This window comes from Passer montanus, unplaced genomic scaffold (assembly GCF_014805655.1).
Source record: "Passer montanus isolate IOZ18808 unplaced genomic scaffold, ASM1480565v1 scaffold60, whole genome shotgun sequence".
Classification (NCBI taxonomy): domain Eukaryota; kingdom Metazoa; phylum Chordata; class Aves; order Passeriformes; family Passeridae; genus Passer; species Passer montanus.
In genome coordinates, this window is record NW_024371038.1 from 1,833,419 (window position 1) to 1,853,539 (window position 20,121).

Genomic DNA, 20,121 nt, shown 5'->3' on the forward strand with positions numbered 1-20,121 from the left:
TCCAGATACTTTTTAAGTACCACATGTGAAGTCAAGTGGAATTTCTACTATCTGTTGTAGTTGCAGTCTTGTGGCATTTACTATAGAGAGGGGCCTTTTCCTCAGCCTCTGGAATAAATGGCTGCTACTTTAACGAAATTACCATTGGGATAATATGTTCACATTTGGGAGGGAGGCCACTTGGACAGAATAAACTCTTCTAATTTTTACATAGTTCTGCTGAAAAAATCACTGTACTTACGTACTGTGGTTCACCGTGTACCTTGCTTAAGAGTTCTCTTCTCAGTTGGTCATAGGCCAGTAGTGTACAGAGATGTGAAGTCCTGATCTACAACAATATAGATACAGAATTTTGCTTTGATGAAAAGTGACCTATTTTCTTATTGATAGTGTGATGTATGAAATGTAGTGAGAATTTTTACCCTGAGTCAATTTTAACCCTGCATATTGATGTCAGCCCAAGATATCCTTGCCTTGCTGAGAAGATAAATTGGTATGAACTAGGTGTCAGAAGAGGCGTGAAAATATTTTGAGGTGGCTGTTGGGAAACTAAGAGAAGTTACTTTAATCTAGGAATGAAGCAGTAATAAGACTTCAGAAATTATTTTAATACGCACAAGGGAGGTTAGTGTTTACAACTTACAGCCATAGTGTTTCTGCCTTAAAGATAAACTGTTTGGAACAGAATTGGAACAGAAGATAAAAATGATGAAGTAGATATAGAACAGTAACTGAGGATTTGAAGGATGAGAGTATGCACATTTTCAGTGTTCACTCATTGTGGAGCTTCCTTTGCACCACGTCATACTATAGAGGGCTATTGCCTCTTGACCTTCCCTCCGTCTTTTCTGCCCAAACTTGAGCATGAATTGTTCCTACCATAATATGATGTCTTCTGAGCACTATTGTCACATGGGTGAACTTCATACTGTGAAGTTTCCACAAACCTTTTCTTTAAAATAGAGTTTTCACATTGCTATTCATAGCTGTGCTGACTGTGTAATGTTTCTTTAAAATCAAATTAAAATATCATCAGTGCCTCGGTATTGACAGTTCAAAACACTTCCACTCTCAATGGCAGCAAAAGGATTATTGCCTTATAGAGCTCTGCAGGTTTCAGCCTTATTAGAAATGGGTTAATGCTAGATTTTAGCCTATTGACTATTGTTGGAAGCAGATTACTTTGCTTGTATAAAATAAAATCTGACCACTGAAAGTCTTAATGTCTGCAAAAGATAATCTGGCCAAATATGTGGGTGTTCCTAGTATTTGGTTTGGGGTGGTTTGATTTTTTTCTCAAGACCAATCAACTGCATACTATGCAATTCTGACTGCTAACAAAGCAGTGTGTAAAGCTAAACACACTTTCTCTTCATAAAATGAGTATTTTAATGATTTTGAAATGCTGAAAGAGAATCTTGATTCCTCTTTTTCTCTGGACTTACTCAGAATTCTTTTTGTCTTTTATTTCAGTGGCATTGCCTTACTCAGCATAACATTTGGCAGTTCTGATTTTAGTAAGTTCAGTGATGGTATGTCTTTTGATAATGCATAATTGTGCTGTATTGTGGTTAGGAAGCATTGGTAGAGACTGAGGAATACAAATCTGTTGTAGCCCTCACTGATGTGGGATCAAAGTGCTGAGCTAGAATTGTGCTGGGCTAGAATTGTTTTTAGCTTTTTGTAACAGTTACCTGAGATGCAGTTGAAGGAATTGTTTGTCCTTTTGTTCTGGACACATTTTCATCAAATAGTCCATCTTGTTCAAAAAAAGATCTGTGAGAAGATCAGAATATTTCTCATGCATGTAGGAAAATAATTCCTTTTAATTAAAAAGCTTAATCCAATCTAAATCAGGATTAACACCAAGAAGCTTTCAATGAGCCAGCTGGCTGTCCTGCCAGAGGGAAGTTTTTTGTACAAAACCACCTTACTGTACACATCACTAGTCTGGACTGTTTCTGTTTTTACCAAGCACAAGGAGCTCTATATCACACTGACATGAAATGAGGTCAAGATATAATTTTGATTGTGCCAATCAGTGTCTGCTGCAAAGAGATTTTTAGTTGTGATGTTGATATGCAAGTATTTGAAATGTAATTGCCACTGTTTCTTAGCATGGAGAAGATGATTCTGGAAGGTTTGCATTAGCTGCTGGTTGTGTCCCAAATGTTCTATAATGCATGGTTTCAAACTCAGTAGGGCCAGGGAGGGTGTGTGTTGAGAGGAGTTTGTCATGGCCCCTCTCTGGACTCCTTGGGTGCACAGGGCCTCTGCTCCTTTGGATCCTCTGACAGTCAAAGGGGAAGGGCTCCCCTTTAAGCAGTGATTATTTTATTCATAAAGAAACCACGTTGATACTGCCTGTATTTTTATTCCTAGTTCTGCCTGAGAATAGCTTGGACTTAAGTGTAAAGAGGTGAAGGATCCAGCAAAAAGAGTTTTCCAGAGATAATGAAGAAGTTTTAATTTTGTGTTTGTTGTAATTCTAGCATTTAATTAAAAATAAGGGGACTTTTGTACTTTCATTTACTTAAAATGGCTTTGATGTTCCTGAAATGTAACTTTTAAGTGGTCTGTGTGTTGTTAGAGCTTATCTTTATTCATGCTTATCTTTTTGATCTTGCAGACGAGGTCTTTGGGCTGCAAACCTTAGACTAGAAAAAAAGATAAAGCAGTATTTTTAATCTATGGTGATATTTTAGCTACATGAATAGCAAATATCTTGATTAACAATTCACATTTTTGAGGGAAAAATAAAACTTACTTTTGATTTATGTACAAAGCAACCAGGGTATAGAATTAAATTGAAGTTCTTACATTAAGCTAAGACCAAGATAAATGGTTTCCATAAAGAAAACAACAAATATAATCAAGAGCTTATCTAATCAGCATTTTTAAAATGTAATTAAAATTAATTCTGTAATGACTTAACAACCATGGTGCTCATGCAGCACGCAGGCTCATTTCTGTTTTTAAAAAACTTCTTTCAAAACTTCTGTTTTACACAAACTCCTATAACAACATTAAGGTTAGAAATCATGTTTATCACTGTAAATGCTTTATCTATACATAGCCAGTGTCAATTCAGCAAATATCACGCTCTATCTGCTGGTGCTACACAGAGTTCTTGTAGGGTTATTCTTGGCACTCTGACTTCCTAAGATTCCTAGTAAAATGTTTAGCTCTTCTACCTTAACCACGTCAGCTGCCGTTCTGATCAGAAGGCAGTGCTGTTTGCTGTCTTCCTTTTTTTGGCTGTTAGACCAGATGGCAATAGCTTGTTTTCCAGATTAGGTTAGTTTAGCCAAGATGTGTGAAGACAAGCAGGGGTATAAGTGCAATATGTTGCAAATAACAGTATGTCTTAGCAATTAGTTTTATTAAACCTGATGCAACTTACTAGAATACAGCATTGTATAGGCCTTTCAATGATTTTAGCAGATAGTTTAGTGATTGTTTTTGCTTTTTGGCTAGTCAATATCCTTTTTAAAAAGTAAGTGATTATATGGCTGCAGAAAGGTCATGTCATAACATAAAGAACAAATATATATAGATAAGCACCAGTCTCCAGGCTGCCTTACTAAATAGAGTCAGACACTCTATATTGATCCTGCTTTTTTTCACTATTTGAATTGGATTTTTCTTGAAGGAGTGACATGCATATTTGTATAGTGGAGTGCCTGTGTATGTGTGTAGAAAACAGTTCCATTAACTTCTCTTGCTAACACTGGAGACTTGCATTAAGGTATTAAGGCACTGTAAGTAACAACAAACTCTACTGTTATATACTCAGCTGATGTTTTATTATTTAGAGAACAAATCCCTGGTTTGAAACTTATTTTTCTTTGCTCTTACCATAGTCACAGTGTTTTGTAAGAGTTTACTGACAGTTTTGGCATTCTGAAAAGTCTCAAACCTTTTCCTTGTGTGATTACATCATTGTCTTTACAGCTATCTGTTTACTTGTCCCAAAGAAACAAGAAATTGCAAGTGGCTGGGAGGAAACGAAAACAAATGGTGACTGTTGTGTTTGTTCTCATGCTAATTCGTCAACTTGAAGTCAACACTTGGGTCATGCAAAACAGTTAAATCTGAAGTTGGAAAGCTTATGGAGCTGCTTGACATATGCTTATTTTTAAATATACTACATCATGGTGCCTAAACATTTTGCTTCCGTATATCTTTACCTCACTTTATAGGAAGCATTATGTGCAGTATTCAGAAATCATGGCAGTGATGCTGTAGTTAGAGCTGAAGATGTGTTTTAAGTATGCACCTTCTGTTTTAAAGCATTTACAGACTTTTGGAAATTCTATATTTGGTGGAATTAAGTCTTCTGTTTTTTTTCTGTTTTATTGGATGCTATTTTGCCAAAGTATTTGCTATAAGCCATGTTGTTTCTGAGAATAACCATGCTTGTTGGGGTACCTAAACTTTGATTTACATATGCATTTCGTCTGATATCTAACTTCCCATGGGATTTTGTCTAGTTTTCCCCTTCCTGGGACAATTTGAGATGCAGGCCCTTACCTGTCCTACATGTTACTACAAGACAGGTTGACTAAATAGTACGTGCACTGTATGCCTGGCCTTAAACCCAAGAAGAGCTACAACATAGTCTTCAATTAAGATATTTTGTGCAGTGAAATGCTGGAAGAAAAATATATAAGGCTGTATGCTAACTATAGTCTTAAGAAAAAAATAAAATAAAGAGAGCAAGTACTTGGTCAGACCCTAATCTCTCTTCCTTAAGAAAAATTGCAGAAAAATAAGAAACGCAGGCTCTGATGTTGAAAGCAGGTTGGATGTACATGTAGGTTAGTGATTTCATTGCAAAGGTAAACCTTTTGTCATTTAGTTTAAAATCAAAGTCTTAACAGTCTTATTCACTAATCAGTATGCTTCTACTTAAATGTTCAAAATAAAGTCCTGGCAAAAATGCTGTCTTGAAATAAAGTGACAGATATCAAATGCCAATGGAACTGTAGCAGGCTTTTCAGAATTGCTACTACTAATTTTCAGGCAGCTGCTGCATCAGATTTCAGTTAACGCTCTCATGCCTGTGTTGGGATTTCTGAGAAGGGCTATTTTTTCTTTCAACAAGTTCCATTGAGCATTTGTTGGAGTTTAAAGTTCGGAGTTTGAAAACAAATCTGTTCTGTCTGGACAGTTCTGAAGTGCAGAATAGTCTTTTCCTTCTGTTCTGAAAGTGCATTAACTACTACAAAAGAAAATGTTTTGGCAATATTAGTGACTTCTGTTTGGTCACTAAACTATTGGGGTTTATTACAAAGTGCCTTTTATACCTATTTCTTTTCATGCATTATTGGAAAAGAAACAGGTATAAAAGGCACTTTGTAATAAACCCCAATAGTTTAGAGTGGGTTAAATTTCTGAAATTAGGCAATAGAATTTCTTGCTGCTAAAGCAGCTGAATTCTTAGAAGAGGACGAAAACATGGGGTTTTGACCTGACTGAAAAACCTTTAAATTACTTTTCTGGTATTATTTTAAGCATTGTACTCTGTTTCCATCCTGGTTTGTGCTTTGCATGTGATCTTTACTTCCTATAGGTCAGAACTGAGTTCAGAGCACATATGTGATAAGACTGTCCTGAATTTGAAGACTTTTTAAGGGTAAATGCTAAATTCAAGGTTTTAGCAGGTATTTCGTAGGCTGATTAAGACAGCTAGACTTGCAAATGAGACCAACAGTATTTTTTGTCTAAAATGCAAATTAAAAAAATACCTTAAGGGTTAAGATGTTTTTAATTATGAAAGTTGTTCTGAACTACACAAATATCTAGGAAAAGAGGAAAGCAAAAGGTCCAAGTGACTCTTTTAAATAGAATGAGTTATGGCTACTGCATAAGGCAGTAGCAGTGCATCCCACAAGTGTCATTCCCTGAGTGGTATTGTTGTTAGCCAACATTTCTGAAGCTGTGAAGTGATTGGTGGTAGTGGGTGTGAGGGGCTGGGAATGCAATAGGACCATCTACCCTCTGTCTGAGGGTGGTGGGCTGCTGCTTGGTACCAGTGTTCTTGCTGTGTGACTGAAAAAAATTACATTAAATTGCAGTTTTGTTTCTATCTTCTATTTTTTTTTTGCCCCCAAATACATGTTGGTCTTTAATTCATGAAGTTTCTAGAGAACCCATGGTGGTTCTGCTCTTAGTAGGACTTAACAACTCTATTCTGCTCTAGTTTTATTTATAAAAGTCTTTGAAAAAGTTGCTGTGTTAATACTGATGCCTTGCACAAATTTAACCTTTAGGCACTTTTTATTAATTCAATCTATATTTTTCCTTCAGATTTCATTTGGTATAGTGACACAAGTTCTCCATGGCCATAAACTGTCATAGTACCGTTGATTCTTTCTCTTCTGCTCTCCATCCCTGAAGTATTGCTATCTACATACAGCTGCACTGTGGTTTGTATGTTGTGTGCTGCTAAGCAGCTCCCAGAGGAGACCACATTTCAGTGATGGGTGAAGGCTGTGTGTGTATGGTGGGTGTTGAAAATTATTCCGAACATCAGCTTTGCTACAGATTTATGATTCAGTTTTAAACTGTTATTCAGTTTTCCCTCTTCATCAGAGGAGAATGGAGTCCATCGTGAGTAGGTTTGCAGTCCTGCTCGGGTTCAGTATTTAGGCCAATCCTGCATTTAAGGAAGCTTTTGGGCAGGGAGACAGCTTGAGAGCTGCTCCATGCCTCAGGCTACCAGCTGCTTGCCTAATTGGCCTGGGAGCACCGTGGAGAGAAGGCTGAGACACCAAGTCAGCTGGCTTCCCTGTTGCTCCCAGCTCCAAGCCTGCTTATTGGGTTAATGTGGTGTCCAGTAGTGTAAGTGTGCAGCAACAGTTTGCTCAGGAGCAGTGCTATCAAGGCTAGCTGTCCAGTTCCTTCTCTTCAAGCCAGTGTGACTGAAGTTTGAATCCGTATCTGTTTCTTTTGTTGGGCAACACTTGAAGGCTGCTGAGCTAAAATTTATTTTAAACTGAGTCTTTCCTTATCTGGGTGGGCACTTTCACAATGAAGCATGGCAGGCACATAAGACAGATTGAAGAGAGAGCCTAAATAATATCTGTAGATACATCCAGAAGGAAAATAGATGTAGAGGACAAAGAACATAGTTTGGGAAAGTAGAGTTGGATGCTCTCAATTATTCTTCCAGTTACTTGAGCTTGATTTTGACAGCCAGCAAGGCTCTAAAGGTGTCTTCCATGAAGAGTGGTAAGTGCTAAGTTAGAGGGTGAGGAAAAATTTCTGATTTTGATAGATTTCTTTGTTCAGAAATCCCAGGAGGTTCTTATGCTTCTGTGAAAAATGTGAGGAATTTGAAATGTTTGGTTTTGTTAATCTTTAAGTTGTTAGAATCCATGACACACTATTTTCTTTGGGAAGATTTTGTATGCAGTTATGCAGTTAATTCTTGGATTTGAAGTAAATGCTAATAAGCTTGTTTTACCTAAGACATTTATCTGTTTGAATGTGCAAGGAATGTAGACTAATAACTGCTTATGATCCTAGTAATTTGTTTCTATAATTATTTAAATATTGTTCATTCAGGTGATTTGTTTCTGTAGTTATGTAAATATGGTTCAGCTGGGTTTTCAAACATTTTTAGAAGTATTTATGGGTCTACTGCATTTTCACAAGTGATTTTATTAGTTGGGATCCTTGGCCTGTCCAGTTCTCTCCAAGTGTTTCTTGTTAGTAACTTTTGAGCTTGTTGAGAAACTGCTTTGTCTTGAAAGGGCAGTGACGTTGAAGTGATGGCATAGGGATGAAATGTTGCTATTAGTTCTTCTGCTGAAGGAGAAGATATAACTTGCCCATTATATGTTATTTTCTGGTAGCATGTGACTGGCAAACCAATTTGTTGCTAGCCATGATATTTTGTGGTTTATTGCTACAAGAGGATGGCTCAAGAAGTGTAAGTCATGCCAAGAGGCTGAGTTACAGAAATAGGATGGAGGCTGGTTTAGAAGAACATGTAGACAAATGGGTGAGAAAACAAACTTGTTCTACTGTTTACAAAGCAGCTACTTCAGCCAACTAAGGATTTTCTGGAAGTAATTCATCTGCTGGTAAATAATCAGTTCAGCAACTGTTATTACACTGATCATATTGGTAGTGCCTATGTGCAAACTGTCCTTGCAGTTGATGGAAGTTTGCGTGCAGGACAGCTGCAGATGACAGAACAGAGTTTATCTCAAGGGTATAGCAATTATATTGTGTATTATGGGGAAATTCAACAAGCAGTAATAAAGTGTGAGACAGAATATTTTATGCCTTAAAATTATCCTGTATTATAGTTTTATGAAAACCTGTCTTGTACTCAAATGTATCACTTACTTAAATGCCACATATCTTTTAAAATGGGTCTAATTATGTAATGTGAAATTTAGAGTGTATGATCTTAACCCTGTTTAAGTATTTGGCTCTTAATAATTTTGCAGAAGTGTTTTTCCTACAACACAAAGTTTAAATAGAATGCAGTGAAAGCAATGAGACTGTAGGACATTTTGTCCACTGAATCTCTGAGAGGAAAGAAATCACCCATCCTGATTTTTAGAATTTTTTAAAATTGTTTTCAGTGAGACCAGTCCAACCTTATGTAGACAGGTTCTTGTAATCAAAGTTGTATTTACAGGGCTGTCATCTAAGGAGATGTTTTGGTAAATACAATATATTTAGTAAATGCACCTCCCTGACTTCCACATGTAAAATGTCTTTAAAGCATTGCATTTTCTACCATATTTCTAAACACATATAAGTATTGTTCATTTTTCAGCCATCACAGGGCTTCTACTTTCAAGATTATTTAAATTTTATAGAAGAACAAATGAAGTAGTTAATCAAATGCACATTAACTCCTCAAATTCTCTAACTTGTGATTACATAGCTATCCCAAAGACTATTCTCAGTTGTGTGTTACCATTACTGGACTTCTTCCTCTCTCCAAATAATAAATTAACTAACCTTATAAAAAAAAATTATATGCATCATTTTAAGAGTTAAACTGACTTTTCAGTAAGCAGCAGAAGAGCTTACTGAAGAGTTTTTCATAGGAAAAACTGCCAACTGTTTGTGATTGGGAAAAAATGTGCACTTTTATGAAATTGGCAATTTTCATTTCTGTATTACTCATAAACTGGAATGAAATAGATCCTCAGGATGGCTGACCAGGTCAGACACTTCCAGGCGCTTCCTCTCACACTTCAGCAGTTTATATCCTTCACTTCATTTCAGATTTTATTTTTTAATTATTGCAATTATTTCAAAAAGGTGATTTCAGTGCTTCATCTTAAAGACCAGTTTTTGTTTTAGTTTGAAATTTAAAGCCTCCCTTTTCTTTTTTTTCATAATAGGACTGTCTGTATACATCAGGCTTGTGAAGGTTCTGCTCCTTACCTGAGTTCTTGCTTTCCCCCTTGCAATGGGAAGCTGGAGGTGGTTGTATGCAATAGCCTTTCTGCTAATTGCATCCAATCATGCAGCTTTTATACCTTTTGCATGGTCTTTAAAGTGCCCTTATCACACTAATTCTTGAATCATCAAGGTTTAAAATACCTCATTAGAGAATGCTTCTCATCAATCCTCTTGCAAATCATGTCTCTTTCTCACAAATGTTTCTCTCACACATAAGCGTCATCAGCCCTGGCGTTCTGTGCAGCTATGATTAAATCTACCTTAGATCTACTACTCTGGTGTAGAAAATACCAATCTAATTTGTTTCATTTCAGCTTCTCTAGGTGGTATTCACTATCCGTGTAGCCTTGGGCAGCCACATGGTTAACTGTGTTCCCTACCGAATGCTTCCTCTAATCTGTTACTGGCAGGAAGGGAGAGTCGCCAGCCCCATGCTTCTGTAGCCATCTTCAGAGAGATGAAACCTGAGTCTGTTGCCTCATCTCCTTCCAAAATAGGACGTTTGCCAGCATTGATGGGAGAGGTAGCAAATGAGAAAAGAAGGAGCAAAAACTGTGACTGATGTAGTGGGGAGCAACAGATGTCATGTGGAAAATTGAGATACACTCAATAAGCATTTCCTACAAACATTCTCCTACTGATGTAACTTAGTTATGGGGTGTGAGATATGAGCATATGAGAGAGTGAGTGAGTTTAAGCTTTGAAGCATTTCAGACAGATGGAACTTTGTGGTTTAAGACAATTTACGTGGAATTACAGGGTAGGCTATTCACAGCTTGATGATTCTGCTTTAGAAATGATTTTATGTTATAATTAAAGAGATTTGGTGAAAGACAATAGAGGAGGCTGGGCTAAAGAATCAAGGGAAGTAAAGGTCAAGAGCTGCTGCTGCTGTTAAAAGTATATCATCCATAAAGAGCTATACCCTGTAAAAGAACATAATACAGAGAATTACAGGTTACTCTTGTGATATCAACTTCAGCTTACACTGTTGATAAATTCAGATTTCTTTGAATACATTATTAAAGGCAGTATCACCATACATGAATGAGACAAAGTGCTTTGATATCTGTATTGCAAATTGTACTAAAGTATATACTTATCTGGAACAGAAAAAAACCTGAGTCTGTTACCTGTTTTGTAAGTGCCTCTTGCTTCTATTCTTGTCAAACTTCAAATTAATAAAATCTTCTTCCATTATAATTTTTAACTAGGGGTATTGTAGAAATTATGTGTGATATTTCAGGGATGTCACCATTTTCACAGTGCGTTATAGACTTTCCTTTAGAAATGATGACTCCGAAGACAGTGACATCAGTGTGAGTCACAGAGTATGGTCTGTGTTCCCTAAGCATACTGTTTTCTAGGCTTTGTGTTCTGTGTTGGACTGTCTTTCCTTCATTTTTATTGATGAAGTTTTGTTCAGATATGTCAGAAATGCATAGTACAGCTAGTGTTTCCTTTATTGTTCAGGAGTTCTGCTTTTCACCAGATTGTGTTCTAAGGTTTGAACTTCAGAGTTAGTGAGACTTCCATTGAAATTTTATATTTTTCTTCTTTAACAGAAAGGGCTATTGCAAGGCATGAAGTCAGAGAAATAGAGCAACGTCATACAGTCGATGGTCCCCGACAAGATGTGACACTGGATGAGGAAGATGATGTGGTGATTATTTACAACAGAGTACCCAAGACTGCCAGCACATCCTTCACGAATATTGCCTATGACCTCTGTGCAAAGAACAAGTACCATGTTCTACATATCAATACAACCAAAAATAACCCTGTTATGTCCCTGCAAGATCAGGTAAGCTGCCGAATTTGGGGTGTCTTTATGAAACCAGGGAAGAGCACAGGAAAAAACATTTGCTATTGTAAACTTGGGTGATCTGATGTATTTAACTTTTTCATCACGTATTCCAATATGAATGAAATCTAATGCTTTCATATTTTTTTTGTAGAGAATTAATATTATTTCTTATTAGATTGAGATTTTTGCTTGGCTACTGGAGGTGGTAAGTGTCTGTTTATTGAACAAAAACAAAGCTGAAAAGGGGCATAACTGGGGTAGAAATGACCTTTGTTGTTATAACTATTTTGGCTGTGTAATGCAACTTGCCTGTCATCTCCATCTGCAGTGAATGCAGTCTTAGGCAATTTGCTCTCTGAGTAGTGCAGGCACTGTGCCATGCTGTCAGGGCTAGACTTGTGTCTTTGGTACTGGGACTGGTCAGGTCTCACAGGTGATAAAAAACATACAGAAAAGTGCTTGTAAATAGCTTGCTCTGCAAAGGATGGGTCACTTCACATCCATTAAAATGCTCACTAAAATCACTGCAGTACCAGACTAGAAATGATCATGGTTACTGTATTTTAAAAAGATGATGAGGGTTCAGTGCCGTGTTTTTATTAGTCTGGAGTGAAGAAGTAGCTTTATTGGTTTACTTTCATTAATATTTCCTTGGCTGTCATGAGTGCACTTGCAGAGAATGCAGGTTAGAGATCTGAAACGTCACTGTCATCATCCCTGCCTGTAAAACAAATGTTTCCAAAGTCTCTACTGCCGGTTGTATGCTGATCACTTAGGTTGATATGCAGCAGAGGCAGGAGCTGCTCTGCATTGCAGCATGTCAGCACTGAGCCTTCCAGCTCCTCTGAGTGCATGTCTGCAGGCTGAAGCAGCTCAGCACAGCTGGACTGGGGCAGGAGAAGCAGATGCTAAAGGCCCTTCCCTTCCTCTTCTGTATGTGTGAGAAAGATTGAGGTAGGGATCTCCATGCAGAGGAAATAATGGACTTGGGTGATACTGCAATCTGTGTTGTGATAATGGCGTTTTGTTACTGTGGAGTATTTCCTCCTAAAATTGTAAAATTGTTTCCTACATATGGAGGTGGTAGTGTCATACATAATTACTCTGTTTGTAGTGTGGTAGTCATCACTATACTCCTGTCCACTGCATAGAACAAGTACTAAAGACCTGTGCACTAAAGCAGTGTGATTTTTCAGAAGATTTAATAAGCCTATTAATTATTAATTAAAAATGATACTCAAGTCAGCTATACCTAGTACTGCACTTCCCACCAAATTCTGTTTCTGTCAAGGTATCTCTTGAAATGGAGGTCTGTCCTAGAGGATAGGAGAGCTAGTCATTGAATAGGTATAAATTAAACACAGGCTACCTTAAATTTCTACTTCTGTTTGAACTTAATTCAAATAAAATTTGTTCTTTGCTGGCTTAGTTTTATAAAAAAACTTTATCTTCCCTCCAATAATATTCTGTTGAAAAATGAAAATCTGTCTATGCTGAGCATGTACACAACACTGTCAGTCCTACCTCCATTTGATACTATGCTCTTGTCCAAGGTGGTAAATGATTTAGTTTAATTGGGCACTTCATAACTGTTTTTGGTGGCCATTAACTGGGAGATGCTGACAATTAAGAACTTCATATATTGCATAGTTGTTCAAAGATGCAGAAATAATTATTCATCTTCAATACATGGAGATAACACCTTGCCATTTTAAGTCATAGTGCATTCAGGAGATGGCAGGGGTGCTGAGTGGTAGCTAATGATGTTTACTCTGCATGGGCTTGGATTAGCATGACATTTTCATATGCCACCTTCACCAATATAGCTCATTTGGGTGAATTAGGTGTATATGTGCCAGTAGTAAAATACATAAAAATATCATAGAGACAAAATTGTTCTGTTAGTGATACTGTTTGTTAAAGCAAATCTGCCTAGGTAAGGTGAAGATTGTTTCAGGCCTGGTAGAAATTTGTAAATTAGTGAGTGTTCTTTTGTGCAGTTTTTCTGCTGTACTTTTTCCAAACTACTGAAATTCTGTAACAGATTCTAAGTTCTCAGCCCATATGTGAAACCTTTACTTCTTGAATGCAGTATGAAAAATATGATATTTAAAATCCACTCCAAATATAGTCTGTATCTGATCTGAGATAATCCGATAACAGTTCCTAACACCCACTTTAGCTTCAGGTGTAACTTGTCCCACCCAGCAGTCCTCCTTTCTTTTGCAGCATCTCTGGCAGCAGGATTCTGGGAGCTGCCCCCCTTTCTCCAGGCTGGGCCTTTTCTTTGCAGCAAACTACGTGCCATGTTGCTCACGTTTGCATTTCTGACCTGTGTGCTTTTCTTAATTCAGAGTAGTTGGTTGAGTTTTACTTGCTGATTGCATGTTTCAGCAGTGACACTTTGTCCATATAAGAATGCCTGTATTACAGCTATCAGGAGGGCATGCCAGTCACACAAACTTTATTGCTGTTGTTACATGATGAAGTTGTCACTGAAAACACTTAAAATTAAATTACTGTTCTGCATTACAGCATGTGTTCTTGATATATTATTTTAAAAGTGTGTATGAGAACATTCTCTATACTGTTATGAATGCTACAATTATCCAGTGTTTCAGTTCCTCAGCTTGCTGGTTTCTGTTCCTTGGTTTTTTCTCCTTCAGTTTCTCTCTCAATTTTTCTCAAAAGAGCAGCATGAAAATATATTATCTTGCTTCGAAGTGCATTCTAAAACAGTTGGTCTCTCAGAGGACTGCAGTCGTAGTGGCTTTAGTGGTACTTATTTCCTCTGCTAATGCAGGTTTCAGTGGCTGTCAGAAGTGGAACACGTGAAAAGCTTGCAGCAACTCTGCTAGAAGTACTGTCATGTGCCTGTGAATATTTAAGAATTTTTCTTTTGGGGTTAGATGGTCTACTGAGTACAAGTGCTGCATGTGTACTGATTGTACTTTTCCTTCTGAGAAAGAACTATTAGTGCAAGGCAGGTATCCTGGCTGTACTGTGGCTGAACTGGTGAACTCAATCTTGTCACCATCTCACAAAACTGATTGTCAGCTGTCCTTGCCTTGAGCTTGCTTGTGGTTGTTGATGGCATGCAGCCAAAGGTGTGCTGCTTGCCTGTTTCCAGCATTCCAGACCCTCTGATTCAGAGCTAGGTCAGACATGCTCACGCACACTCAGACACACTCTTGCACACTAGCACATACACACACTCTTGCACACTCAGACACTCACACTGAGACACAAGCCCAGTCACATGCACACACCACAATCACACACATGCTCTTGCACACATGTGCAAACGTGTGTGTGTGTATGCATGTGGCTGTGTACATTGTGTGAGTGTGACTGAGTGTGTCTGAGTGTGCAGTCAGGCTGTAGAGAAGGGGCACTGATGGCTGCAGTTAATGGACAGAGATCAGAACCTACAGCATCACTTTGGTTTGCACACATGGCTTTTTCTCAGACCAGGTGTGCTGGTTTGGTTTTTCCTTCTTTTGGCTCACTGGGACTTGTTTTAAATTCCTGCTGTCCTAGAAACGGAATGTGTTTAACTTACCTTTCAGGACATCTTATGCCCCTGGAGTACCTTTGATCGAGCTTTTTAATTCAGTGAACCTCAGCTGATTTCCCATTTACTGAAGGCTGTGAAGCAACTTTGTAGCTGATTATATAAAAGCACCCTGAAACAACTTTACAGGAATTCCATTCACGTCTATCTGAACTTTTAAAGTCACCTCAAATTTTATTCAGTTGGGCTCAGGTGGAGAAGCTTGCTCTGTCTCTTGAAAGCTACAGTATCTGCTAAGCCCTGAAAAGAAAAGTAAAATTGATCATATTTAACAGTATGAAGCAGTGAGCAATATTCATCTCTGACCTAAAATGTGTGAATCCAGACTCATTAGGCTGTCTGTGACCTGGAACAATTCTGGCTTTTGGAATGCTGCAAATTGTGGGAGAAAAAAAAAATCTCTTGCCTGCAGGCTAGTTATAGGTGTTAAAAACTGTAGTTCTCAGGGGCTCAGCATGTTGCAGGTCCATCTTAAGACAGATGTAAATGTCACAGGTTATAAAACCCTCCTAGCCTTCTCTTAGCTTGGCTGGTGTTCGAGGTTAGACTATCCATCCTATGTTCATAAAAATTATTTCCATAGCAGACAATAATACTGTGAGACAAAGGCAATAAAGGATTTTTGTAGCTGTTACTGAAACATCCACAGTTTGATGCCAGATGGCTGGCATGGGGATCTAAAACAAAAAACTTGGGATTTTGTACTTAACATTATCTTATGTTTAGTACAAGTCTATTAGAAACTGAAATCTAGATGATACAAGATTTCCAAAAGCTCATTCATGGAAACATAAATGTACACTTTAATATATGGGCTGCACTGCACATCCTCAATTGCATAACTGGTTTACTTGCAGAGTTGTATCAACCAACCATGACATTTTGGGGTTTGTGGGTGAAGGAAGGAAAATTGATATTTTATATTTAGGAAATATCTTTGCCAGGTAAAGAAGTATTTATTGCTGATGCTCTCAACTGAAAATATCTTGTCATTACTCTTGGAAAGATACAGTGAATGGAATTGTGGTTTATTTCAGTAGCTGTAAAGGCAGAGGTAGTTCAACTGGATTCAGAGTCCCATATTATCAGTTTGTGCTGTGGACAAAACCAGACAGGAAGACAATGCAGTTTATGAAACACCATTGTGTAACATTGTGCAGTGCTTTTCAGCTAGATTTGCCATCATTTTAATGTGCAATACATACTTTAAATTTTGTAATGCCACAGACTGTGAAACTTGTACACTAAAAAAATTAATATTATTAAAAAGTAGTATAAATTTCTGTTATCTGAGAGTCCAAGAGCCAGTGTTTAAATAAATAAGGTTACCAACCTCTTAAATCATAGACCATGAGTTGCACAATTGAAGAAACAGCAGGAGGCCAGTCTCACCTCTTAGAATCTTCAACTGGTAGGTTATAATAAATAGTAAATATTATGGTTCAGGACACTCTAAATCAAATTGACCTTACAGAATGGTAGTTAGTGTGTTCTCTTGAGCTCTCAAACTTTCCTTTTTTGTCTCTCTTGTCTCACCTTAGAATCTTTGTGGTTATCTGTTTGTCTGTTGAACAGAAAAGATATTGCAGATGTGCAGAGAACACTATCTTTTAATTCACAGCCTCAGAAATGGCATATCTTTGTCAGACAGCTCAGGCAGTACAAATTTATCATCCTCTCTTTATTATCCAATTCACTAGTTTTGGAACAACTTTCAGTTACATGCTTTGATGTTAAAATATTCTGTTCATCTAGTAAAGCCAAGCTCGATCAGGATTTGCATGTCCCACTTAATTTGATCCCACTCTCTGGTTTGGGGCATGTGTCTTATTTTGTTCTTTGAAATGTAAAGCTATTGCTATTTTTGTGAAGTTTGCCAATAAGTGCTCTATCAGCCCTCATTCAAGGGCTACTTCATGCTTTAGCATGAAAGTTGCACTGAAATGTTGGGCTTAAGATGACTATTCAAAATAGCAAACTATAGATCTGATTTACATTGCATGCATTTATAACATTTCTGGATTACTTATGCATTGCATTTTGGGATGGAGGAGCAAACGAACCATCAGATTTGTTTCTTATGTCCCAATAAAATGGTTCTAAGAACATGCTGTAAATCTGATACACTTTTATTTGAGGGACTGAATATAGATCAGACCATTCTATAAAATAGGTGCTTGCATTTCTACTGAAAGAATTCTGCATTCCTTTCCAATTACAAATAAAATGGTCTGACAAATATATAAATGTTTGTTTTGCTGATGTTTTTGTGATAGGTTTCCTTGGACTGTCCTTCTGATTGCTGTCTTCTGCTTTTGTTAGTTTCTGATCATTAAATTCTGATGACATAAAATCAGTCACCTATATGCTGCAGGAAAGCCTATTTTTTTATAATACTCAAAATAGACTTTTTAATCAAATGCATTATAAGATTAAAAGCCAGAAAATACCATGTATGGGTAAATGTAATGAGCCGTACAGAAACCCTTTTTGTTGCCCACTCTCACAGGTGCGGTTTGTGAAGAACGTGACTTCGTGGAAGGAGATGAAGCCGGGATTCTACCACGGCCACGTCTCGTACCTGGACTTTGCCAAGTACGTTGTGCCCGGGCTGGGCCGGGCTGCCCGCGCCCTCCCGCGCTCGCGGCCGGAGCTGCCGCGGGGGAGCCGGCCCGAGCGCCGGAATTTGGGCTGATCGGCACCGAGTGCTCTGGTTTTCTTGCATGATGAAATGTAGCCCAGTCTCATTTAAAAAAGAAAACGTTTATATACTGGGATTAGTATTCCTTGTGTAAATTCCAGGCTTGTTTTGCTGAAAATCATGGCTTTTCTCTGAAACACTGGCATTTCTGGTTTGGGATTGGCTTCCCATTTGGGGAAGCTTAACATACCGGTTCTCAAAAATGCTTCATAAGATGCAGGTGGTGTTACTCTTTATAAGTTATGTAATTCTTCTCTACCTTAGTATCCCTTTACCCTTTATCAAAATATGAAAAGTTATCTTTTGAAGCAAGTTTTCTGATCTGTAATAGTTTGATTTGCTAGCAAAAACATTGAAGTAATTATTGTGAAGTTAAATGCTGCTACTTCTAAAATTAAATTAAATAGCTTAAAAAACGTCCCACTGACTTGAAAGGTTCAGGGTCATATCTTTATTCCCACTTTCATATGTTTCTTTTCTTGTCTTATTTTTGCTTCTGGATCTAAACCTGTGATCCTCAGTAGCTCAGTCTTCAAACCTCCCCTTGAACTGACAAGTCAGTTTTGCTTAAGATGCTTACTAGGTAGTGCTTCATCTTGCACTTGGAGCATGTGGAAAATGATTTAAAATGAATGTGGAATTTTCAGATTTCATTACATTTGACTGCACAAACGATAGTAACAACTACTTTTATCTCTTGCTGATGGTCACTCAGTGTTTCTATGTTTCTGTGCATTAAAGTATTTATTTAAATTCTTTTTTGTATGTAATAATTCCTTTTGTTTAGTCATTCCTTTTAATTACTCATTTTGTCATGTACACTGATTTTTAATTTGGAGTTTTTATTACAAAGGATGAGATGGGGGAAGTGAGACCTGTGCAGATTCCCGATATAGTACATTTTCAGAAAATGCTAAAAGCCACAGTAGTAGCTGAAAATGACCAGTGGCACCAAGTTTACAAAAAGTAAGAGGCAAAAAAAGTTACAAATCAGTAGATCAAATAAAAAATGTAAAAATTCATTAGTTTCCTTCCTGCCTTTTAAAAATTAAAATGCTTCAACATTAATAAACACTTGAACTGAGTAACAGCTTACTGGTGCAGCAAAGCTGAATGTTATTTTATACATTAGTTCATAAAGCTGAAAACATTTTCAGATACTGGAACTCTTAAAACTAAAATATTTTACATCTAGAAAGCATCTAAGCAATTTCACAGATTTCTTTCATCTGCATCTTCCCTCCGGGACTGTGTTATCCTTGTCTTTGTTGTTTGTTATCCTTTCACCTGAGTGATTTTTTTTTTCCCCACAACAGCTTGCTTTCTCATACTTTGGGTTTTCATTATTAAAATAATATCTTGAATACGCTGGTTGTGCTTGGCAAGGCCCACACCTTTAAGGCTGTGAGGTATGTTCTTGTAATGAACATTCTTGTAGTTAAGGCATGTAAAATATTTCAGAAGTCAGTGCTTCCTTATACGTGGACATCAACTTAGGTCCACTGTCAAATATCAGAAGTACCTCTTAAAATATGCTGAAAATTAAAATACTGGATTTTACTGATAACTGACAGTATTGAGGACAGGTTATTGTAATCCATCCATGTAGAAATTTTGCTAATAACAGTTTAAATTTTTTCCCTTTTCTTTTTGTCTGTAAAATTTCTTATCCGCTTATTCTGTATTTTCTCTGGTAAATAGTTGGGAAAAAAAGTTCTTTCACAATGCAACTGCCAATTCATTGTCATTATTAATAAAGTTACAGTAATAACTTATGTTACTGGTAGGTTTATGTTACTGTAACTGAGGCTAGTTCTTCAAGCTTGTGTGCAAATGCAGGGGATTGTACAATCCAGCACAAGCATTTCTAAGGACTTGGACATCTGCATTTAACCCACAGAAGTGTGCTGTTCATTGGCTGAGTCTGCTGCTGTGTGGAAATGGTTTGTTACAGCTTCCCCAGCATTTGCAGCAGTCTGTGGAAAGGGACATGCATGTCTCATGCACTGCAGCGGAGCTTAAAGAGGGTGAAGTTCAAAGCCTGGACTTTGCATCAGAATGATTGAAATATTCACACCCTCTCTACTCTGCAGACCCTGGGAAGTCAGAGCTGGCATGCAGACAGATGTCAGCAATTCTGCCTTAGAGTGCTCCAGTCTGAATCATTGGTACTCTACTGGCAGCACTGGAGAAATCAATTGCTCTTTCTGTAGTCTTTAACAATTTCTCTGTCTGTAGTGCTTGTTTTTGGCAAAAGCAATGCCTCTTAATTTTTTTTTTCCTAACTTCCTCCTTTCTGCTACTTTTGCTACATTTCTGTTCTTCAGCTTTTCAGCTTAACATTCCTCATATGCACAGTATCTGGTAGTAAAATGTACCCCTTTAAAAATCACGGTACTGCATCTTAAAACTATGAGTGCTCTGTTTTAGCCAAGCTAGGAGGCATGAATGGCCCTCTTTTGATAGAGAATGCTTTCCCAGTTTGCATAGGAACAGAAGAGAACTTTTTTTTCCAGCTTCTAGCTTTACTTCAGGGCACTTGACACACTTGTAATTTCCGTTGTGATATAAACTCTTTAGTATTTGGATACCATAATTAAT

The 20,121-nt window shown here is 37.5% G+C and overlaps 1 protein-coding gene across 1 annotated transcript in view; it reads left to right on the forward strand.

The window, feature by feature from the left end:
• HS2ST1 (heparan sulfate 2-O-sulfotransferase 1) overlaps positions 1 to 20,121 on the forward strand; it is a 71,883-nt gene that overhangs the window by 43,834 nt on the left and 7,928 nt on the right. Inside the window, exons 2-3 of the mRNA XM_039727157.1 lie at positions 11,004 to 11,242; positions 17,329 to 17,414. Coding sequence (XP_039583091.1) covers positions 11,004 to 11,242; positions 17,329 to 17,414 — 325 coding nt within the window. The remainder of the gene's footprint in view (positions 1 to 11,003; positions 11,243 to 17,328; positions 17,415 to 20,121) is intronic.